General features: G+C 43.5%; 2 protein-coding genes and 1 non-coding gene across 4 annotated transcripts; 2 read left to right on the forward strand and 1 right to left on the reverse strand.

Annotated features, from left to right (window-relative positions):
* Window positions 1-3,319: 3,319 nt before the first annotated feature.
* On the reverse strand, window positions 3,320-23,492 carry ZNF140 (zinc finger protein 140). Of its 2 annotated transcripts, XM_073890309.1 has the most exons (4): window positions 22,615-23,492; window positions 19,362-19,488; window positions 18,684-18,782; window positions 3,320-5,535 (listed from the first exon to the last, which is right to left on the reverse strand). In XM_073890309.1, the coding sequence occupies exons 1-4, from the start codon at window positions 22,621-22,623 to the stop codon at window positions 4,376-4,378; spliced, it is 1,395 nt and encodes a 464-aa protein (XP_073746410.1). In that variant the 5' UTR covers window positions 22,624-23,492; the 3' UTR covers window positions 3,320-4,375. The 2 variants fall into 2 exon arrangements, with proteins under 2 accessions (XP_073746410.1, XP_025717388.1); XM_025861603.2 differs by lacking the exon at window positions 22,615-23,492 and having other exon boundaries at window positions 18,684-18,779; window positions 19,362-22,092.
* Window positions 11,695-12,338, forward strand: LOC112815583 (ubiquitin-conjugating enzyme E2 N). The gene has a single exon (XM_025861617.2). The coding sequence runs from the start codon at window positions 11,725-11,727 to the stop codon at window positions 12,181-12,183; it is 459 nt and encodes a 152-aa protein (XP_025717402.1). The 5' UTR covers window positions 11,695-11,724; the 3' UTR covers window positions 12,184-12,338.
* Window positions 16,576-16,710, forward strand: LOC112815613 (small nucleolar RNA SNORA70). Its single transcript, XR_003206027.1, has one exon. It is a non-coding gene; the product is annotated as a small nucleolar RNA SNORA70 (small nucleolar RNA).
* Window positions 23,493-23,984: the final 492 nt, after the last annotated feature.

Below are 23,984 nucleotides of genomic sequence, written 5' to 3' on the forward strand. Positions count from 1 at the left end.
TTGGAAGTAGACTTTTTGAAGACGTTATAAGTAGCAGTTAAACCCAACCTCATACTAACAACATTGCATTCACATGAAGAGAGAGCAATAAAAACTTTTGCTACCAGATTAGACAGACACAACTGCATGACAGCTGCATGTAAGTGTGCCAGATGCTGAGAGCCATTCAGCTGTACACTCAGACTGATTGTATGCAAGATTATTATTCTGAAGGTCAACTCAATTAAGGAAGGTTTCATGCAGAAAAAATATATGGAGTCATATTCCAGAAAAACACCATGTGTTGTGTTCTTTTTTCAAGGACAGACCTCTTCATTGGGAGTATGATGCTTTCACAATGTATGGATAATTGAATAAATGACAGCAAACTAATGAAAATATGGTACCAGTCTCACTTGAAATAGTGGTTGCATTCCTGAGCATGTTTCACTAAATTTTACACATGCAAACATAATAAAATTGTGTGAGATACAAACATCTTTTTTTAAGATTTTATTGATAGAGACAGCAAGTGAGAGAGAGCATGAGCAGGGAGTGGGGTTGGCAGAGGGAGAAGCAGACTCCCCGCTGAGCAGGGAGCCTGACACAGGGCTCGATCCCAGGACCCCGAGATCATGACCTGAGCCCAAGGCAGACACTTAACTGACTGAGCCACCCAGGCGCCCTGAGATACAAACATCTTATACTCTACATAGTTCATAATGTTCAAGCAGGATGCCTACCCCTTCACATGTACAGAGATGGTTCTTGTCTCAACAATACAAACAGGAACTGAAACAATACTGTGTTCCACAAGTGATTTAAAGTGTAACATAATACATGTTTTTCTCCTGCTGTTTGCTTTTATATCTTAGTGTGTCTGGCTATTGTTACAGAATTTCATCTTAAAAAACAGGCCTGCTCAGCGGGGAGTCTGCTTCTCCCTCTGACCCTCCCCTCTCTCATGCTCTCTGTCATTCTCTCTCTCTCTCTCAAAAGTAAATAAAATTAAAAAAAAAAAAGCAACTTTAAGGGGGACTGGATGACTCAGTCAGCTTCTCCCTCTCCCTCTGCCTCTCCCCCTGCTTGTGCTCTCTCACTCTCTCTCATTAAATAAATAAAATCTTAAAAAAGAAAAGCAGGCAACTTTCTTTTTACTTTTCTCCTACCTCTGGAAAGCATTACAGTTTATGAAAAATCATTGTTAAATATGGAAAGATGTAACAGATTTGTGTGCTAAAATTCAGTGAAAGAAAGCAACTGTGAACCTTGCCAGCACCTTCTTGATATGACAAATATATAATGAAAATGCCCACAAGCTATTCATTTTCTTTTTTTTTAAGTATTTATTTATTTATTTGAGAGAATGAGAGAGAGAGCATGAGAGGGAGGAGGGTCCAAGGGAGAAGCAGACTCCCCGCTCAGCAGGGAGCCCGATGCGGGACTCGATCTGGGGACTCCAGGACCATGACCCGAGCCGAAGGCAGTCGCTTAACCGACTGAGCCACCCAGGCGCCCCATTTTCTTTTTTCAGTAGGAAGTCTCTTGATATCTTATTGTATAATCTAGAAATTATCTGTATTTACTTTAATTAAAAATAATAGCACGGGTGGGGCGCCTGGGTGGCTCAGTCGGTTAAGCGTCTGCTTTCGGCTCAGGTCATGATCCCAGGGTTCTGGGATCGAGCCCCGCATCGGGCTCCCTGCTCAGCGGGAAGCCTGCTTCTCCCTCTCCCACTCCCCCTGCTTGTGTTCCCTCTCTCGCTGTTGTCTCTCCCTGTCAAATAAATAAAATCTTTAAAAAAAAATTTTTTTTAATAAAATAAATAAACCTGAGGACTTACTCCTCCAGGGTCACAACATTACACGGAAACAAAAATAAATAAATAAATAAAAATAATAGCACGGGTACTATGATGGCTCAGTGAGTTAAGCGGCCCAATCCTGATTTCTGCTCAGGTCATGGGATCAAGCCCCGTGTTGTGCGTCTGCTTGAGATTCTCTCTCCCTCTGCCCCTCCCCCTGCTCACATGTGCATGAATTTCTCTCAAGTAAATAAAAGCATAGTTCTTATTTTCTGAAGTATCTTAACCACAACTTAATGAGAGTACCTTTAGGATGAGTTACATAGTTCAGAATGCTGTTGCATAACGGGAATTTTAAAGGAAAGTTACTATTTTTGAGAAAATGATTCAATTTGGTAAGCTGGACTATTCCATGCATTGGCACTCCCTGCCTGATTGCCCACCCCCCACTTACCCGATCATAGGCCTCTTGTCATCTTTTGTCCATCATTCTTTGACTCTTCCTTGCTCCAGTAAGGGTCACATTTGATTTAGAAATAGAGTCCTGCTTATAAAAGGGAGAAAATAGATACTTCAAAAGATTATGGTCTTTCCTAGATCCAGACCTGATTTCTTAATACAGAGGAGGAGAATCTAGGGGCACCTGGGTGGCTCAGTCAGTTAAGCATCTGTCTTTGACTCGAGTCATGATCTCAGGATCCTGGCACATCAGGCTCTCCACTCAGCAAGGAACCTGCTTCTCCCTCTCTTCTGCCCCTCCCCCTGCTCATGCTCGCTCTCTCTCTCTCTCTCTCTCTCTCTCTCTCTCTCTCCTCCCCCCTCAAAATAAGAGAGCACAAGTGGCAGGGAGGGGCAGAGCATTCAAGGAAGAATGCAAGCCACTTCCCACTTCTATCAATTTTAATTCATTTCCTCAAGAACCTGGAGTAGGAATTCAGGCAGGCAATTTAAAGCCCACCCCCTTTTCCTAAAAGAGAAAGCAAAGATACCTAAATTCAGGTTTTGAATTTGGAGGAATGGTCATCTCAGATGAGGTTCCCATAGTTCCAAATCATTAGATTCCTATATAAATTCTTCTGGTCAGGGTCCAATCAGCCCCATTTCTCGCAAGAGGAAGTCTATGGCCACATCCCTGAATGTTATAAACCTCTGAAATGATAAATACATTTTTGTCCAACAAAGACTCCCCACACGGGGCTAGGAAAAGTAATAATGCCCTGCTGCACTGCAGGAAAAGAAGGGTTTGTACAACGGAGCTGTTCTGGTAGAGATTGAGGCTTTGAGAAAATTATTAGGCAACAGTTATATGTGTTACACCATAGTAAATAGGAAAGAAAACTGCCAGCCTCTCACTTGGTGAAAGAAGATTTACCCATACATGAAATATACTTAAATGAGGCACTTATTCAAGTACTAAACTGTGTATTACTTATCCTAAATGCAAGCTCAGTTCTTAAAAGGAGGCAGACAGATGCTTCCAAGATAAGATAAACTTTCAACTGGGACATTTAGAAATGGGCAAGGTGTACATGGAGAGTAAAAACATCATCTGGTTTATTTTGACAAACATGCTTACAAAAGGAATGTTCCCACTGTAAGTGGATCAAAAGAGGAAAACCACCTTGGCATTTTCCTGCGACATACCTTATCTACATTTACTTCAGGCCAAGACAGGTCTAGTCATATTCAAGGATAAACATGAGTTAGCATATCCTTAAATCTATACTCTATCTCAAAGTTAAAGCCATTAAGATACTAAAAATGTTTCTGTAACCATGTATGTTTCTACAAACGCACACTAGTCTTCACTGCTGATGTCAATACTGTGGTATTTGCATTTTCAGAACAACACATGCTGTGGAAAAAACTCTGCAAGTACCAAATTAACTAAAAACATTTATTCATAGCTTTCTTTTCTGAGTTTGCTTTAAAACAAAAATAACCCCCCCAAAAAAACTCCCACAAATTCCCTCCAGTAGGACTTCTCAGAACTCTTTTAAGATTTTGCCACACTCCTTACACTCCTTTAGTAGTTTTCTTCCCAGTATAATTCTGCAGTTCTGAAATAAAGCAGAAAACCCTCTATTCAGTTCATTTATAAACTGCTTTTTCTCTTTAGAAGAGTATTTTCAAACTTAATAAATATTGCATGGTACACAAGGACATTGCCAAATCACTGCATTTGCATGACTTTGTTTCATTAGGAATTTTCTGATGTCCACGAAAAAGTGCACTCTTGCCCACACACTCTGTCCTGTTTGAGCTGACAGATGCAGAATTGGGGCCAATTTCTAAATAAAAGCTTTCTCACATTTATCGGCCGCGTGTCCTTCCCTGGTGGGAATTTACAAACGTCAAGTGAGAGAACCCTACCGGATGAAGTCTTCTCAGCACTGATTTCATCTTCTGATGTAACAAAAAGAATGTGCAGCTACTAATGGCTTCCCATCATATTCCTGGGTTATTATTTTCCGGATATTGAATCAAGTATGACCCACCTTCTTCACATTCAACATACTCACTTAAGGCTTCTTTCCAGGAGTCCAAAGTAAGGCATTAACTGTTTTGTTTTGTTTTTTTATCCATATGTTGTTAGGTTTTCTCTGTGGTGCGAATTCCTTTGTGCTCAGTAAGGAATGAGTGATAACTAAACGAATTTTCATATTCATAGGGGTTCTCTAGGGTGTGTGTTCTCTGATGTTTGGCAAGGTTTGAGCTCCAGCTGAAGGACTTATTGCATACCTTACATACATAGGGTTTCTCCCCAGTGTGAGTTATCTGATGTAGAATGAGGGAAAAGCTCCGACTAAAGGTTTTATCACATTCAGTACACGCATAGGGCTTTTCTCCAGTATGAATTTTCATATGTTGCATAAGGGATGCATGCCATGTGAAAACCTTACCACATTCATCACACTCATAGAGCTTTTCTCCAGCATGAATTCTCTGGTGTTTAATGAGGAATGAGTGGCAACGGAAGGCTTTCCTACATTCATTACATTCGTAGGGGGTTTTGGTAGTATGGATGCTCTGATGCCGAGTAAGGTGTGAAGAACGGCGAAATGCCTTCCCACATTCAATGCATTCATAAGGTTTCTCTCCAGTATGTGTAATCTGGTGGCGAATAAGTTCTGAGCCACTGCTAAAGGCTTTCCCACATTTCCTACAAATATACTGTTTCTTTCCTATGTGAATTCTCTGATGTCGCGTGAGGTTTGAGGCACGGCTAAAGGCCTTTCCACATTCAGTACATTCATAAGGTTTCTCCCCAGTATGTGTTCTCTGGTGTTCAATAAGGAATGAGAGGTAACTGAATGTTTTATTACAGTCCTTACACTCATGGGGTTTCTTTCCAGTATGTATCATCTGATGTTTCACAAGGTTTGAGATCTGGCTAAAGGTTTTGCCACATTCCTTACATACGTATGGTTTCTCTCCAGTATGAGTTCTCTGGTGTAACACAAGGGAAAAGCGCCGACTGAAAGTTTTTCCACATTCATGACATCCATAGGGCCTCTCCACGGTATTGATACTCATATGCTGAGACAGGGCTCCTTGATGAGAGACTGTCACTTGCCTGATACATCCCTGATTTCCTTGCATCTGGGTATCTTCCTCGCATTTCCAGCCTCCTTTAAAACTGGAATATTCAGGGTCTTGGTTTAGAATTCTTTCCACTACCAAATACTGGGATGAGCTGTCTTCATATGTGACATTTTTTGGAGAAAACTCTTTGATCTCACCATTTGACTCTGAAAATAAAAAAACAAAGCAAATTTTTTTTTCCCTGTATTGATAGTAAAGCCACTCCTCACTTTTTCAATGAGAGATAAAGCAAACAAACAGCTCAACACTACATGGCTTTCATAGTTCTCATGTAGACTGAAATCTGAGCAGTATGCCCAGAAATTCAGAAGAGGGATGTCGGTAAAAAGGGAAGACTAAATAGAAGTAACTGACGGTGAGGGAAGAAACAGGAGGACGCCCAGGGGGCTCAGGCGTTGGGCGTCTGCCTTCGGCTCAGGCCAGGGTCCCAGGTCCTGGGACCGCGCCCCGCATCGGGCTCCCTGCTCCTTGGGAGCCTGCTTCTCCCTCTGACCTTCCCCCTGCTGAGGCTCACTCACTCTTCACTCTCTGACAAATAAATAAATAAAATCTTAAAAAAAAAACGGTCAGGAAGATAAATACTTGGGAAGGATACGTTTTCGTCTTTCTCAGCTCTACTTAAACTTTATCTGAGGCAAAAAGGACTTGAAAAAGACAATTTCATAATGCTGCTAATAAACTACAAATGTCCCTCAGGTCCCACAAAGACCTCAGACTCTGTTCACTTAATGCCTTTGGAACACCTGACAGTGACTTATTTTAAATAGGTATCCATGAAAATGACTGTCTATGATCCTCACTCTAACTCTACTTTCCAAATTGATAACTGAAGTTCAACTTTGGTATAACATGCTTTTTTTTTCCCCCCAGGTGTATTTATTAGAGAGCAAGAGTGCACAAGCGGGAGGGGTAAAGGGAGAGGGAGAAAATCTGAAGCAAACTCACTGCTGAGTGTGGAGCCTGACCCACAGCTTAATCTCACAACCCTGAGATCATGACCTGAGCCAAAACCAAGAGTCGTACACTTAACCAACTGAGCCACCCAGGCACCCTATCAGATGCTTTTAACAAACATCGGCCCTGATTTTCTCCAGGCTACATTTTAGGAAGGTACTTTATCATTTTGGGGGGAACAAAACAGTATAATAATATGAAGACTTTTTAAGAAATATATTCACTCATATCCTAATTCTTAGGAATACATGGGGGTAAAACACCATGATGTATCCAATTTATTCTCTGATCTTTCAGAAAAAAATCATACACCAAATGATAAAATGAATGAGGCAAAATATTAGCAATAGGTGAATTTGAATAAAGAGCTTATAGGTATTTTTGTACTATTCTTGAAAGTTTTCTGGAAGTTTAAAATTATTTCCAAATAACACTAAAAAATTCATTTTTCTTTATAACACATTTTGACATTTATTTTGTATGGGGGAATGCTATCTTTTATTTATTATCACTGACCTTAAGCTTCTAGGAAAAAGTATATAAACCTCTTTTTTTTTCAAGATTTTATTTATTGGGGCGCCTGGGTGGCTCAGTTGGTTAAGCGACTGCCTTCGGCCCAGGTCATGATCCTGGAGTCCCGGGATCGAGTCCCGCATCGGGCTCCCTGCTCAGCAGGGAGTCTGCTTCTCCCTCTGACCCTCTTCCCTCTCGTGCTCTCTATCTCTCATTCTCTCTCTCTCTCAAATAAATAAATAAAATCTTTAAAAAAAGATTTTATTTATTTATTTGAGAGAGAGCATGCCTCCACACAAGCTGGGGTGGTGGGGGCAGAGGGAGAAGCAGGCTCCCCACTGAGCATGGAGCCCAACGTTGGGCTTGATTCCAGGAGCGCAGATCATGACCTGAGCCAAAGGCCAATACTTAACCAACTGAGCCACCCAGGTGCCCCAGACCTATTTCTTTAATAGGTATCTGAACAAAGAATCAGGATCTATACCTATATGGTAGGCACATTAAAATGGAAGATTAGGGTGGGGAGGCAGTAAAACAATAGTTAAGAAAATGGTCTCAATAAAGGAAAATCTTAAATTACTTTCCTGGCTCTTCTATAAACCAATTCCATATCTACTGAGCAACTCAGTAAGAGCCCTGGGGATATAAACGGAATAGTTATCTTCACGAGCTGAGAACATAAACAGGGAGATAAAGAGAACAGACAAGAAAACAATGATACAAGAAACAAGATAAGCTCGGGCGCCTGGTGGCTCAGCTGGTTGGGCGACGGCCTTCGGCCTGGGTCATGGTCCTGGAGTCCCGGGGTCGAGTCCCACATCGGGCTCCCTGCTCGGCGGGGAGTCTGCTTCTCCCTCTGACCCTTCCCCCCTCTCATGTGCTGTCTCTCTCATTCTCTCTCTCAAATAAATAAAAAAATCTTAAAAAAAAAGATAAGCTCATTATATTTAGAGTAAAAACTATGAGATCAGAAATGAGAACTAAAAATCCACTGGAATTGGTAAAGAAAAGCTTCATCTAGAAAGGCTTCACTGCAGAAATTAGTTGAGAATGGAAATACAGCAAGATACATCAGGTGAACATAGATATTTAATGATACTAGAAAAAGCAACTGAGGTTGACTGCAAAGATTTAGTATACCACCTGCCATATGGTTTCACAGACCACTGCAATTAAAAGGCACAACCAAGAAAACCAGGTTCAAAATATGAATAGAATGCTAATTATATATTCCTCACCCCCCTTCATTCCCTCGAAGTCACCTCCCCTCCTTCTATCACCTATATGCCCATACTCTTTTTAGTAAATGTCAAATGGATCTGATATAAACTTAGCACTTATACTTACTAAAAGCCTAGAGGAATACAAGGATTCATTCTTTTTTTTTTTCTTTTAAAGATTTATTTGTTTTAGAGAGAGCATATGTGAGTGGAGGGAGGGGCAGAGGGAGAGGAAGAGAGAATCTCAAGCAGACTCCACACTGGGCATGGAGCCCAACACAGGGCTCAATCTCACGACCCTGAGATGACAACCTTAACCAAAACCAAGAGTCAGACACTTAACCAACTCAGCTACCTAGGCGCCCACAAGGATTCGGTTCTTAATGTAAAGAAGGGTTCCTATGACAAATCAGCAATATACTCAAAGCAAGACTTTTAGATGCACTCACTCTCTTCTTATGAAGAAAAAAAAAACAAATATTCTCTATCACCAATGTTACTTAAGATCATTGAGATAGTACTTAATGTGGTATAGAGTTGAGAGAAAAAAACCCACCAACCTAGAATCGTGTACCCTGCAAAACTATACTTCAAAGGTGAAGGAGAAATAAAGATTTTCTCAGACAAAAACTAAGGAAACATATTACCAGTAGACATGCCCTGCAAGATCCAACATCCATTCAAGAAAAAACTCAACATACTAGGAATAGAGTGGAATTTCCTCAAGTTGTAAAGAACATCAAAAAACCTAGGGCACCTGGGTGGCTCAGTCAGTTAAGCGGCTGCCTTCGGCTCAGGTCATGATTCCAGGGTCCTGGGATCAAGCCCCACGTCCGCTCCCTGCTTGGCTGAGAGCCTGCTTCTCCCTCTCCCTCTACCTGCCACTCTGCCTGCTTGTGCTGTCTATCTGTCAAATAAATAAAATCTTAAAAAAAAAAAATCAAAAAACCTATAGCTAACATCATATTAATGGTGAGAAATTTGAAGCTCTCCTGCTAAAACCAAGAACACTGCAAGGATGTCCCTTCTCAGCACTGCTTTTTTTTTTTAAGACCTATTTATTTATTTCAGTGAGAGAGAAAAAGTGCAGGGGGGAGGGGCAGAGGGAGAGAGAAATTCAAGCCAACTCCTGCACTGAGCACAGAGCCTGACATAGGGCTCAAGCTCACAACCCTGAGATCAGACTTGAGCTGAAACCAAGAGTCAGATGCCTAACAACTGAGCCACCCAGGCGCTGCTCAGAACTTTCTTTTTTAAGATTTTGTTTATTTATTTTACAGAGAGAGAAGCAGGGGGAGTGGGAGAGGGAGAAGCAGGCTTCCCACCGAACAGGGAGCCCGATGCGGGGCTCGATCCCAGGACCCTAGGATCATGACCTGAGCCAAAGGCAGACGCTTAATGACTGAACCACCCAGGCGCCCCAGAACTACTTTTCAATGCTATAATGGAATTCTTAGCTAATGCAATAAGAGAAAAAAAGTAAATAAAAGGTATACAGATTGGCAAGGAAGAAATAAAACTTCCTACTGGCAGATGACACTATTATCTATGCAGAGAATCTGAAAAATTTTGCCAAAAAACTGGAATAAGTGATTATAACAAAATTGCAGGATATAAAATTAATGTATAAAAGTCAGTCTTTCCCATATATAAGCAATGAACAAATGGAGGTTGAAACTGAGACATTACTGCTTACATTAGCACACAAAAAATGGAATTACTTAGGTATAAATCTAACAAAACATGTACCAGATTTATATGAGGAAAACTACAAAAGCGATCAAAGATATGAAGAAAGAACTAAATGGAGAGACAGAAATTCCATGTTCATAGGAGGATTCAATATTGTCAAGATGTCTTGATAATTCTGTCAATATTGTCAAGATCTATAGATACAATGAAATCCCAGAAAGTAATTTTATAGATCTCAACAAACTGATTCTAAAGTTTATATCAAGAAGCAAAAGACCTAGAATACCAGGATATTGAAGGAAAAGAACAAAGCCAGAGGACTGACACTACCTGACTTCAAGACTCACTATAAACTTATAGTAATGAAGACAGTGTGGTACTGGTGAAAGACGAGACAAGTAGATCAATGGAATAGAGTAGAGAGCTCAGAAATAGAGTTGCATACTTATACTCAACTGATCTTTGACAAAGGAACAAAGACAACACAAAGGAGCAAAGACATCTTTTCAACAAATGGTCCTAGAACAACTATGCATCCATATGCATAAAAATGAATTTAGACACAGACCTTACACTCTTGACTAAAATTAACTCAAAATGATCATAGACCTAAACGTAAAACAGAAAACTATAAAATTCCTAGAAGATAACATAGGGGGAACCTAGATGACCTTAGGTATGGCAATGACTTTTTAGATACAACAACCAAAGTCATGATCCAGGAGAGTAATTGATAAATTGGACTTATTAAAATAAAAAACCTCTGCTCTGCAAAAGCCAACATCAAGAGAATGAGAAGACAGGCCATAAACTGGGAGAAAATATGTGCAAAAGACGTATCTGTTAAGATCTGATATCCAAAATATACAAAGAACTCTTAAAACTCAACACTAAGAAAATGAACAATACAATTTAAAAATGGGCAAAAGACCCGAACAGACACGTCACCAAAGAAGATATACAGATGGCAAGAATATGGAAAGATATTCAACATTACATGTCATGAGAGAATTCTAAATTAAAATGAAATACCACTACACACTTATTAGAATGGCCAAAATTCAATCCACTAACACCATCAAATGCTGGCAAGGATGCAGAGAAATAGGAACTATTATCATTCATTGCTGGTGGGAATTTAAAATGGTAGAAGCACTTTGGAAAATAGTTTGGCGGTTTCTTTTAAAGATTTTATTTATTTATTTACTTGAGAGAGAGTAAGAGAGAACAAGTGGGGGATGGGCAGAAGGAGAAGCAGAGTCCCAGCGGATGAGGGAGCCCGATGCAGGACTCAATCCCAGGACCCTAGGATCATGACCTGAGCGGAAGGAAGATGCTTAACCAACTGAGCCACCCAGGTGCCCAGTTTAGATGTCTCCTAACATTTTCTTACCACACAGTTCAACAATTGCACTCTTTGGTATTTACCCAAATTAATTCAAAACTTATGCTCACACAAAAGCCTGCATATGGATGTTTATAGCAGCTTTCTTTATAACTGCCAAAACTTGGAAGCAACCAAGATACCCTCCAGTAGGAGAATGCAAAAGTAAACTGTAGTTCATCCAGACAATAGAATTTTATTTAGCACTAAAAAGAAACAGCTGTTGGGCGCATAGGTGGCTCAGGGTCCTGGGATCGAGTCCCACATGAGGCTCCCTGCTCAGTGCAGAGCCTGCTTCTCCCTCTCCCTCTGCTGCTCCCCCTGCTTGTGCTCTCGATAAATAAAATCTTAAAAAAAAAAAAAGTTTCTATTAAAAAAAAAAAAGCTGTTGACCCATTGGAAGATATAAAGGAACCTTAAATGCACAATATTAAGTGAAAGAGCCAATCTGAAAAGGGTAACTACTGTATGATTCCAACTATATAACATTCTGGAAAAGGCAAAACAAGGGAGACAATAAAAAGATCAGGGGTAAGAGTCGAGACCAGAGGCCGAACTCGGGATCTGACAAGATGGCCGGGCTGCCCCGCAGGATTATCAAGGAAACCCAGCGTTTGCTGGCAGAACCAGTTCCTGGCATTAAAGCAGAACCAGATGAGAGCAACGCCCGTTATTTTCATGTGGTCATTGCTGGCCCCCAGGACTCCCCCTTTGAGGGAGGGACTTTTAAGCTTGAACTATTCCTACCAGAAGAATACCCGATGGCAGCCCCTAAAGTACGTTTCATGACCAAAATTTATCATCCTAATGTAGACAAGTTGGGAAGAATATGTTTAGATATTTTGAAAGATAAGTGGTCCCCAGCACTGCAGATCCGCACAGTTCTGCTATCGATCCAGGCTTTGTTAAGTGCTCCCAATCCAGATGATCCATTAGCAAATGATGTAGCGGAGCAGTGGAAGACCAACGAAGCCCAAGCCATAGAAACAGCTAGAGCATGGACTAGGCTATATGCCATGAATAATATTTAAAATCGATCTGATCATCAAGTTCTCCTGTTCTCCTGTTCTGCCAAGACTTCTTCCTTTTTTGTTTGCATTTAATGGACACAGTCTTAGAAACATTACAGAATAAAAGCCCAGACATCTTCAGTCCTTTGGTGATTAAATGCACATTAGCAAACCTATGTCTTGTCCTGATTCACTGTTGTAAAGCATGAGCAGAGGCTAGAAGTACCATCCGGATTGTTGTGAAACGTTTAAAAGCAGTGGCCCTTCTCTGCTTTTATTCATTTCCCCATCATGGTTTGAGTATAAAGCACTGTGAATGAAGGTAGTTGTCAGGGTTAGCTGCAGGGGTGTGGGTGTTTTTCTTTATTACTTTTTTTGAGGGGGAGAGGTAGTTTTATTTTAATTTTTTGGGCTCCTTTCCCCCCTTTTATGGTGATCTAATTGCATTGGTTAAAAGCAGCTAACCAGTTCTTTAGAATATGCTCTCTAGCCAAGTCTAACTTTATTTAGACGCTGTAGATGGACAAGCTTGATTGTTTGAACCAAAATGGGAACATTAAACAAACATCACAGCCCTCACTAATACCATTGTGACTTGCTGTCAAGTGTAGAATCCTTCCTTCAAGAAAAAGCTTGTGACCATTTTGTATGGCTTGTCTGGAAACTTCTGTAAATCTTATGTTTTAGTAAAATATTTTTTGTTATTCTAAAAAAAAAAAAAAAGATCAGGGGTAAGAGGGGAGAGGCAGAGTATGAAGGATTTTTAGGACAGTAAAACTATTCTGTATGATACGATAATGGTGGATACATGTCATTCATTATATATTTGCCAAAACCCACAGAATGTACATAGAACACAAAAAGCAAAACCTAATGCAAACTATGGACTTTGGGTAATGATGTGTCAATCTAGGTTCATCAATTGTGACAAATATATTATGATGTGGGATGTCCACAGTGGGATAGGCTGTGGTGAGGCTTGGGGTACATAGGAACTCTTTGTACTTCCCACTCAATTTTGCTGTGAAACAAAAACTGCTTTTAAAAAGTTTATCAATTTAAAAAAATCATTACTGTATTTGCAGGGAAGAATCAATCTAGAAAGGTTTCGGGTATTTTTATTAGTACAATAAAGACAGAGATATAATATACAAATTCATTAGCATTCCTATAGAGAAGCAATATAATCTATAAGAAACTAGGGAAAGTTGCTTAAGAATAAATTCAACAGTATGGGTTGCCTGGCTGGCTCAGTCGGTGGAGCATGCAACTCATGATGTCAGGATTGTTAGTTTGACCTGCATGTTGGGTGTAGAGATTACTTATAAAAAATAAAATCTTGGGGCGCCCAGGTGGCTCAGTCAGTTGGGCAGCTGCCTTCGGCTCAGGTCATGATCCCAGGGTTCTGGGATCGAGCCCCGCGTCAGGCTCCCTGCTCGGCAGGGAGCGTGCTTCTCCTCCCTCTGTCTGCCTCTCTGCCTCTATCAAATAAATTGTGCTCTCAAATAAATAAATAAAATCTTTTTAAAAAATAAATAAATAAAATAAATAAAATAAAATCTTTAGGGGCACCTGGGTGGCTTGTCAGTAAGCAGCCAGCTCTTGGTTTCAGCTCAGTCATGATCTCTGGGTCCTGGGACTGAGCCCTGCATCAGGCTCTGCGCTCAGTGGGGAATCTGCTTGAGGATTTCTCTCCCTCTCCCTCTCCCTCTCCCCCTCCCCATTTATGTGCACACACTCTCTAAAATAAATAAATCTAAAAAAAAAAGAAAAAAAGAAAAACCTCTCCACATGACTAAAATTTGAGAAGCACAGTGATCTCTTTGTTAAGCTCCAGAGTATGATACTCAATTGCCTAATGAATTGATATAGTCAAGCATCCCACAAAGATCCAAAAGTCAGTAAGTCACAAATTGATATAATCTTCTCCTCCCCTTCAAATTTGCTCATCTTGGGACACCTGGGTGGCTCAGTTGGTTAAGCATCTGCCTTTGGTTCAAGTTGTGATCTCGGAATCCTGGGATCGAGTCCCACATCAGGCTCCCTTCCCCCCTCCCCCTGCCCCTCCCCCAGGGGCATGCCTGCTCTCTCAAATAAATAAAATCTTAAAAAAGAAAAGAAAAATCAATGTTCCCTACAGCACAGGAATAATACCCATTTACTTCTTTTTCTCTCTGTCTCCTTGTTGCTTAGCTACAGAGGCAGACACAGTTGCAGGAAATAGAGAGCAGAGGGGAAACTAAAGGTCTGCCTTTCTACCCAGAAGACCTGAAAAGAGGGGCCCTGAGAGCCACAAAGGTAGCAGACGGAGCTCAAGAAAGTGCTCCCATAAAGTTGTGTATGAAATCCTGAGCTCATCCCTGAGTTGTGCATGCACAGATCTGACCCTATATACCACACTAGAAACTGTGAAAACGGAAACAAAACTGACAAAACTGTTATTTTGGTATGAAAAATGCTATTTTGATCATGTAGAAAATGTCCCTATAATTTACACATGATGAAGTACTGTTCAGTGAAACGTTGAGATGTCTGTAATTTACTTTTAAATTATTCAGCAAAAAAAGGGGGCATGGGATGAAGTAAATAGAGTAAAATGTTATCCATTAAGTCCATAACTAAGGCTGTACAGATGTATGCAAGGGTAGGAGAGCAATAAAGAATAGAGAACTCAGAAATATATACAAATATGGACATTTAAGTTATGACAAACTTATGACGTTGTAACAAGGATAGAACAGACATGTCAGTATGTAGTGCCATGATAACTGGATCTCCTCACAGAAGAAATCAAAACTGACCAGTAACACACAACACACAAAAATCAATTAAAAGTGGACAATGGATCTAAATGTGAGTGGCAAAATGACTGGACTTTTTAAAGAGAAAATATAGGAAAATGCCTTCATTATGACCTCATGGTAGGGAACAATTTTTTTTTTTTTTTAAAGATTTTGTTTAGGGGCGCCTGGGTGGCTCAGTCGTTGGGCGTCTGCCTTCGGCTCAGGTCATGATCCCAGGGTCCTGTGATCGAGCCCCACACTGGGCTCCCTGCTCAGTGGGGAGCCTGCTTCTCCCTCTCCCACTCCCCCTGCTTGTGTTCCCTCTCTCACTGTGTCTCTCTCTGTCAAATAAAAAAAAAAAAAGATTTTATTTATTTATTTGACAGAGAGAGAGATAGTGAGAGCAGGAACACAAGCAGAGGGAACAGTACAGGGAGAGGGAGAAGCAGGCTTCCCGTTGAGCAGGGAGCCCGATGCAGGGCTCGATCCCAGGACCCTGGGATCATGACCTGAGCCGAAGGCAGACATTTAACAACTGAGCCACCCAGGCGCCTGGTAGGGAACAATTTCTTAAACAGGTCAACTATAAAGGGAAAGACTGGTAAATCTGACCACACTAAAATGAAGAATTTCCATTCATCAAAAGAGGTCATTAAGGGGAAAATTATGCCGCATGTGGGAGAAAATATTTGCAGTGAAAATAATTAGCAAAGAATTTGTATCTGAAATATATAACATCTACCAATCAATAAGAAAAAGAGAATCCAATACATAAATGAGCAAAAATCTTCAAGAGGCACTTCACAAATGAGGATATCTAAATGTCCAATAAACATACAGAAAGGTGCTCAATCTCATCAGTAATCAGAGAAATGCAATTTTAAACCACAGCAAGCTCCCAGTGCACACTCTTCTGATAGGTCAATATTATGATGCCTAACTCTATTGGGCATTAGTAAGTATGGGGAGCGAGGAGAACCCACTTACGGTGTTTGTGAGAATGTAAGTCAGTAAAAGCACTCTGGAAGACACTTTGGCATTATCTAATAAGAAAGAGGTACATTGTCCTCTGACCCAGCAGTTCCAGTCCTAGATATATACCACAGGAAATCTGGCCAGTCTGTACCAGGATGCAGGGACAACAGTAACACTGGTTGTAACAGCCCCAAAATGCAAACAACCCAAGAAGCCCTCAATAATAGAAGAGATAAATTGGGGAGTACTGACTTGTACAATGAAACAAACTACTAGAGTAATATGCAAAATGCATAAATTTTAAAAGTAATTTTGAGAAGCAAATCACAATATATAAATTATGAACCCCTCTTTATAAAGTTCACAAACATACACACCTAAACTATAGTGATCAGAAACACAAACAGTTGACAAATAACAACAGTTACTTTGTCAAGTAACCAGCAGGGTAAGTTACTCCCATTAAAGTAAAGAGAAGATTGCCTTTGTGTGGGGGAAGGGGGATCACACAGAGAGCTCGCAGGGACCTGGCAGTGTTCTGCTTACTGACCTGAAGTGGTGGTTACATCGGTACCTTTCAATAATTTGTTAAGCTGTACATTATGTTTTATACATTATTTCTGGTGATATCTCACCTTTCTACAAAAGTACTGGACTGCAGCCAGTGAAGCCAACCGTGCTGTCTCCCCATGGAGGGTCTGATGTGCAGCGGTGGCAAACAGTGGCCTCCTCAGTAGTGTATGCAGCCTGTTGCTTATATGGGTTGCCTTACAGGACCTTGGACATAGCCCTTTCTGGTGGACATTCATGTCTGACCTCATGCTATCCCCAGTTTGGCTCCAAACAGGCATGTGGGGTGGCCTTGGAAAACCTCAGGGCACAGTGGCCAGGGCCCACATAGGCCAAATCATGTCCATCCATACCAAGGTGCAGAACAAGGAGCATGTGGACGGAGGCCCTATGCAGGGACAAGTCCAAGTTCCCTGGGGCTGCCAGAAGATCCACATCTCCAAGAAGTGGGTCTTTACTCACTTTAATGCACAAGAATTTGAAGCCATGATGGCTGAAAAGCAGTTCATCGCAAATGTCTGTGGGGTCAAATACATCCCTAACCGTGGCCCCCTGGACAAATGGTGGGCTCTGTGCTCATGAGAACCCTAGCACTGCCCCCTCCTTATTCATGCCCACCAATAAATCCCACTTCCTGTTAAAATAAGGGGTGGGGTGCCTACTAGAATGAACACACAAAAATTGGAAGAGCTATATTAAGGTTGTGGAGGGACACCCGGCTGGTTCAGTAGGTAGAGCATGTGACTCTTGATCCCGGTGTCATGAGTACGAGGCCCCAGGCTGGGCAGAGAGATCACTTAAAAAAAAAGTGAATGAAAGAATGAATGAATGAACGAATGAAGTAGTGGAATTAGAGACAATTTTTCTATGTCCTTTACCTCACTTCCCTTATACATAGTTCTATCAGTTTTATTTTGACAAGATTTAGAAGAGGACACTTTTCTTCAACTCCTACTTAAGTGAAGAAATCTCCCTGCACCTGCTCCAGCTCATGACTTCGGCCCACATCAGTTCTTTCCATACCCTCCTGAAAGTCTCTGTAGCATGTGGGATTCACCACCACCACACTCCTCAGGGCTGAAGCTGTTTTCCTGGCACCTGCCCCTGGTCCTTCATCAGCCCTTCCAAGCTGCTGCTTCTCTGTCCATGTAAGCATTCCCCCAGCTATCCCAGTGACAGGTCATATGCCGCCATTAGAGGCTTCCGAATCAACTGAAGAACTTGTACAACTTTTCATAAATATAGAATTTAAGCTCCATAGATCTTCTACGTCAGAATCTTCCAGGGTAGGGCATGGCCATTTATTTTTAAAGAGCTTTACCAGCAATTCTATGTCAACCCAACATCTCAATCTCATGGCTTCAATTTTTGCTTAATATTACAATTCCCACATCTGCACCTCTAACTGGAACTTTTCCTATCACATATTCCAACAGCTTGTTGCAAATATTCACTTGGAAATACCATCCTCTACCTACACCAAGCTTATCTCAAACAAATTCATCACTTTTTCTCCAAAACTGATCCTTTTCCTGTCTTTTATGTTTCTATTACTACTATCCCTATGCAAATTATGTAGGCCTAAAACCCCAACTGGAAATTCCTTTTTCCTTATTGCTGAACTGCAAATTTGAGGAAGTTATTTGAGGAAGTAATAATGAAGTTATTTCCAGACCTATTTTATCTCACTAGGCTATAACTTCTTTGATAGTTATTACACTTTCTTATACTTTCTACTCTTTATAGCACCTGAGAAAGTCTTTTAAATAAATAATAAGAGAATGTGTGAGTGAATGAATAAACCCATCAACTGACCAAAAAGTAACGAATGAGTCTTTCCAAGATGGTTAAGTAGATTAAGAGTTTACAGAAAAAATATATACCTTTTAATTTAGGCAACAAACACAGGTCAATTTCAAGAAAGAAAAGAAGTCAGAAAGAAATGAAACTCAGAGCCCAGACAGAGCTAACAATGGAAAGAAAGAACACATCTGTCTGTGAGAAAGTAGGGAAAGGATAAGACGAGAATTGAAACCAGACTGGTAGGTGGATGTGAAGTGGTTCCTTATGGAGCTATGGGCAAGACTTCATAGATTCCATATCTCTGGTATCTTTAAGGGAAGACTTTACAACCAACATATAAAAAAGTATTGCTTTCTCATTGATTAGTTAGGTTCTTATTAACTTACTCACCTGAAAAAGGATCTCTTCTCACATCTCCTTTCACCAGCCAGGGCTCTCTCCCTTGCTCCAATAGGGAAACCACATATGGCTTAGAAATGTTAAAACCTGCTTGCAGAAAATGAAATAAATTCAATTATCAGTCCTTGAGTCCCTAGAAGAGGGGCCATTAAAAGAAATGCCAGATGTAGGGGCGCCTGGGTGGCTCAGTCATTAAGCGTCTGCCTTCTGCTCAGGTCGTGATCCCGGGGTCCTGGGATCGAGCCCCACATCGGGCTCCCTGCTCTGCGGGAAGCCTGCTTCTCCCTCTCCCACTCCCCCTGCTTGTGTTCCCTCTCTTGCTGTCTGTCAAATAAATAAATAAAACTAAAAAAAAAAAAAAAAGAAATGCCAGATGTAAATATGAGAGATGTCTAAGGATTAGGAAATTATAATCCATCTTGAAAAGTAAAAAACAAGGGTGCCTGGCTGGCTCAGTCGGTAGAGCATACATCTCGGGTTTTAAGTTCGAGCCCCACGTTGGGTGTATAAATTACTTACAAATAAAAATTGTTAAAAAAAAAAAAGTAAAAACAAACAAAAAGAAAACTAACATACCTCCCTTGGGAACATTCAGTCAGAAAACCAGGATTCACAAAGCCATCCTAAAGTTCAAATTCTGACTGAGAGGAGAAGGAGGAATACACTTACCCAGTGAGACCAAGTGGCCATAGTTCTCCAACATTACATGTCTGTACAAATCCCTCTGAGCAGGCTGGAGCCATTCCCACTCCTCCTGGGAGAAGTCAATGGCCACATCTCTGAATGTCACTGACCCCTGAAATGACATACAGATATCTGCACAACCAACACCCATGCTCCTGAAGGCCCTGATCAACGAGTGAAATGAGTCCCACCGTGGAGAGCAGTGTATGCAAGTAGTAGCAATGGGAGTTTTCAGAATTCTGAGTAATCAGTAAGTGTAAGAGCCTGTTTTGTTTTATTGTGTAATTGAAGAGCAGAAAAAATAAACGCAGTTTGTCCTGAGATCAGTTATAATTTTGTGAAAGATAAAGAATTATACGTGTGAACAACATGGACTTCTGGCTTTTTGTTGTAAAAGTTCTTAGAATCTTACAACACTTAATGAATAGTGAAGACAATCCCTTTGTATTTAACAGATAATGTATATTTTCCTTAATGGCAGCCCTATTTTGATATGATTTGGCAAAACTTCTTCCTGGTAACTGATGCGGGAACAGAAGGCAAGCTGAGGACAAAGCACAAGCTGACACGCTGGCAACCCCCACCCCTAACTCCCAGGTGGGTTACAGTGTAACATTCCTCAAGCACTCCCGGTCCCTCTAAAGCTAAGGGAAGGAAAAACAAATGGTTTATTTATAGAGATTAAAGTCCTGCAAGACATGAGTCTCCCTCAGTTTACAAATGTCTTACTGTCTACAAGAAAAAGCATTCTTAACAACCTAACTTCTGGAAGGAAACTCCCAATTGTCTTATCAGTAATGCCTTGCTAGAGGAAAAAACAACCTTAACTTGACAATGGCAATGCCTCCAGTATCTTGTTGGTCCTCTTAGGCATTCGAAAGTTGTTGTTTTTTTTTAAAGATCTGTGAGGTCAATTACTATTCTTTTTTTTTTTTAAGATTTTATTTATTTATTTGACGGGGAGAGAGAGAGAACACAAGTAGGCAGAGCGCAGAAGGAGAGGGAGAAGCATGCTCGATGTAGGGCTCGAACCCAGGACCCCAGGACTATGACCCAAGCCGAAGGCAGACGCCCAGCCGACTGAGCCACCCAGGTACCCCACGAAAGTTCTTTTGAAAACCTCCCTTTTCCTTACTTCCCCCAACTCCCATGTATATAATCAGTCACCCCTCACAGCCCCGATACAGCAGCTCTTTCTGCCCACGGGTCCTGTCCTGGGCTTTATAAAATCACCTTTTTGTACCAAAGACATCTCGCAGTCAGCTCTGGACCCCACCTACATTCAAAAACTACATCAGTAACAACTGGCTATAGCAGACAGCAGCAGCATCCTTGAAAAGGGGCATGCACTCAAGTGCGTCACAGTTGTCCCCATTCCAGAAGAAACAGCTATGAAACTGAGGGGTAATTTAAGCAATGTCACAGAACAAGGAAGATGAGCAGTCAAGTGTTAAGGACTACCCAAGGAAGAAATGTAACACTTCCCAGAATGGAAATGAAAGCTTTTCCTCTCAGTAACAATAAGCCCCTGCTTTGCAGCCTGGTTTTGCCCGACTTAAAAATCCACATAACCGTTAAGCATGAACAGAAATTTTAAAAGGTGGGCACCTGGGTGGCTCAGTCGTTAAGCGTCTGCCTTTGGCTCAGGTCATGATCCCGGGGTTCTAGGATCAAGCCCTGCATCAGGCTCCCTGCGCCTCAGGAGGCCTGCTTCTCCCTCTCCCCCTCCCCCTGCTTGTGTTTCCTCTCTCGCTGTGTCTCTGTCAAATAAATAAAATCTTAAAAAAAAAAAAAAAAAGAAAAATTTTAGAAGGTACCAAACTAATAAGAGCCCCAGATGTATGGCAGTTATATTTTACAGTTAAAAAAAAATTGTTTTAGGGGCGCCTCGGTGGCTCAGCCGCTTGAGCAGCTGACTCTTGATTTCAGCTCAGGTCATGATCTTGGAGTCCTGGGATGGACCCCTGGATTCTGCGTTCAGTGGGGACTCTGCTTCAGGATTCTCTCTCCGAGTCTCCCCCCACCCATCTCTCTCTCTCTCAAATAAATAAATCTTAAAAAAAAAAAAAAAAAGATTCTCCCTCTGCCCCTCCTTCCTCCCTCTCTCACAAAAAAAAATTAATAAATTAATAAAAATTGTTTTAAGTGTTGGGGCGCCTGGGTGGCTCAGTTGGTCATTAAGCGTCTGCCTTTGGCTCAGGTCATGATCCCGGACTCCTGGGCTCAAGCCCTGCATCCCTCCCCCTGCTCCGCGGGAAGCCTGCTTCTCCCTCCCCCACTCCCCCTGCTTGTGTCCCCTCTCTCGCTGTGTCTCTCTGTCAAATAAATAAATAAAATTTAAAAAAAAAAGCTACTTCCTAAACAGTGGACTCTGCAGCACAGATGGAAACTGCACTCCCCAGCAAAACTTGGGGAGCATCTGGATTTGGAGACAGATGTGACACAAAGTAGAGAAGTGGCACTAAAAACAGGGGGACTAAAGCAGAATGGTTGGCCTTCTCATCCCCCACGTCTGTGAAGCGTAATTGCCAGCGATTTTGTTTTGCTCCTGTTGCATCCTCGAGACTTAGGGTGGGTCATGCTTAGAATCACTTGGAAGTGGCTGTTGAAATACAGCCTTGGGCCGCACACCCGGAGTTTCTGGTTCAGAAGGTCTGGCCTGGAGCTCACGCACAGACACTTCCAGGAAGTTCTCCGGTGATGCTGACACGGCTGGTCCAGGCGCTGAAGGTAGACACCTAATAAACATATGGTGAAGGGGCGCCTGGTGGCTCGGTCGGTTGGGCGACTGCCTTCGGCTCAGCTCATGGGCCTGGAGTCCCGGGATCGAGTCCCGCCTCGGGCCCCCTGCTCGGCGGGGAGCCTGCTTCTCCCTCGGACCCTCCCCCTCTCATGCGCTCTCTCTCTCAAATAAATAAAATCTTAAAATATATATATATATATATGGTGAAGAAAGGGGCAGCCGGCTCGAGAAACACTAAGCAGTTCTAACACTGGGAAGAGGAGGAAGCCCCGGCACCGCCGGCGCCCCTTCTTGCCCTAACACTCGCGTGCGATCTCGGCTGCGCGTGCCCCCTCGCGCGTGCCCGTCCGCGCGTGCCCGTCCGCGCGAGCCCGTCCGCGCGTGCCCGTCCGCGCGTGCCCGTCCGCGCGAGCGGCGGGAGGGGTCCGGAGAAAGCCAGCCTCCGGCCGCACGGCCCGCAGACGCATCCGCAAAGAGGGGGAAAGGGCAGCTTACCTGAGGCATGGCTCACGGCGGGGGCCGGGGACAACGGGGCCGAGGGACACGGCAGAGCTGGCGCGGAGAGAACGAAGCCCTGAGCGCGCGGGCCGTCTTCGCCCCCCAGGGTCCCCTCCGCCCCCCAGCCACGGCGTGCGCCCCGGGAAGCCTGGACCCGACCCGCACCCCCGCCGCCCCTTCCCCCCTTAACGCGGTCACAGGACGGCGCGCTTCCTCCGCGCCTCTGGCCAAGTGGCCGAGGCGGTCTCGCGCTGCACACGGAGCCCTCGGTCCGGGCCACCCGGAGGGGAGCCCGGCGCGGGCAGGGAGGGCCGCGTTACCTGCCTCGGGCCCAGCGCAAGCCACCCTTTCGGCTCTGCGTCCGGGGACCCCGCCGCCAGCCTCGAGCAAACTCCGCCTGCCAGAGCCTCTGGGACCGGACCCCTGACCAGGCCGCGGGCCTCAGACGACTACACTTCCCAGGGCCCACCGCGGCCTCCGGGTGAGGGCAGGGGGGAGCGCCCCGCGCCTGCGCACACAGCGCCAGTGCCGGCGGGCCTCAAACAACTACACTTCCCAGGACCCATCGCGGCCTCCGCGTGAGGGCAGGAGAGCGGCCCTCATACAGACGACTGCCCGAACGCCCCGCGCCTGCACACACAGCGCCGGAGCCGGAGGGCCTCCGACGACTACACTTCCCAGGACCCACCGCGGCCTCCGGGTGCGCGCAGGAGAGCGCCCCTCATACGCTGTGATTCCCGGAGCGCCCCTTAGGGGGGGTAATGGCACCTCGAGACCAATACCACTGGCCTCAACTACGACTCCCATAATGCACCATGCCCACAGCCCGAGACCTGGAGCCTCACCGGAAGCGACTGCGGTTCCCAACACTTCCGTGGGAGGTTCCCGGCCTGAACGGCTGTAGGACACGGAGTTCCCGCGCGGAGGACTGCGATTCCGAGAGCCTCCCTCGGGCCGAGCCCTGACGCCCCGCGGAAAGGAGCTGGCATGGCTGCACTGCCGGAATGACCTGAGAGCTCCTGTCCTCCCTGCGCCGTGGGGGTACTGTGGTGGCCGCGTAGGGGCGGTTCTGGGGTGCAGGCCAGGTACCGCTCCGCCCTTAAAGAGCTCAGAGCCCCAGTGCGGTGGAGGCGGGAGGAGGGCCTGCCCGCCCAGCGTGGAGGTTAGGGAAGAGTCGGCCCGCCGGCACAGGGCGCACGGCAACAGGTGGAGGGACAGTTGTGCGAAAAGACTGGAGGAAAGAAAGGCAGTCCGTTGTAGAAAAAAAAAAACGGAAGAGGATTAAAGGAAGAAAGAAATCGCAGCGGGAGAGGTTGGGGGATGGGCAAAATGGGTGCAGGGGAGCGGGAGCACGGCCTTCCAGTTAC

Source organism: Callorhinus ursinus, unplaced genomic scaffold (genome assembly GCF_003265705.2).
Source record: "Callorhinus ursinus isolate GAN/ISIS: 27379988/994484 unplaced genomic scaffold, GSC_fseal_2.0 scaffold137, whole genome shotgun sequence".
NCBI lineage: Eukaryota > Metazoa > Chordata > Mammalia > Carnivora > Otariidae > Callorhinus > Callorhinus ursinus.

Coding starts and splice junctions, on each gene's coding strand:
- ZNF140 (XM_025861603.2), bottom strand. CDS start 19,527: ATGGGTGTTGGTTGTGCAGATATCTGTATGTCATTTCAGGGGTCAGTG. Junction 18,780..19,361: donor TGGCCACTTGGTCTCACTGG/GTAAGTGTATTC, acceptor TTCTGCAAGCAG/GTTTTAACATTTCTAAGCCA. Junction 5,536..18,683: donor GAGAAGAGATCCTTTTTCAG/GTGAGTAAGTTA, acceptor TTTTATTTTCAG/AGTCAAATGGTGAGATCAAA.
- LOC112815583 (XM_025861617.2), top strand. CDS start 11,725: ATGGCCGGGCTGCCCCGCAGGATTATCAAGGAAACCCAGCGTTTGCTG.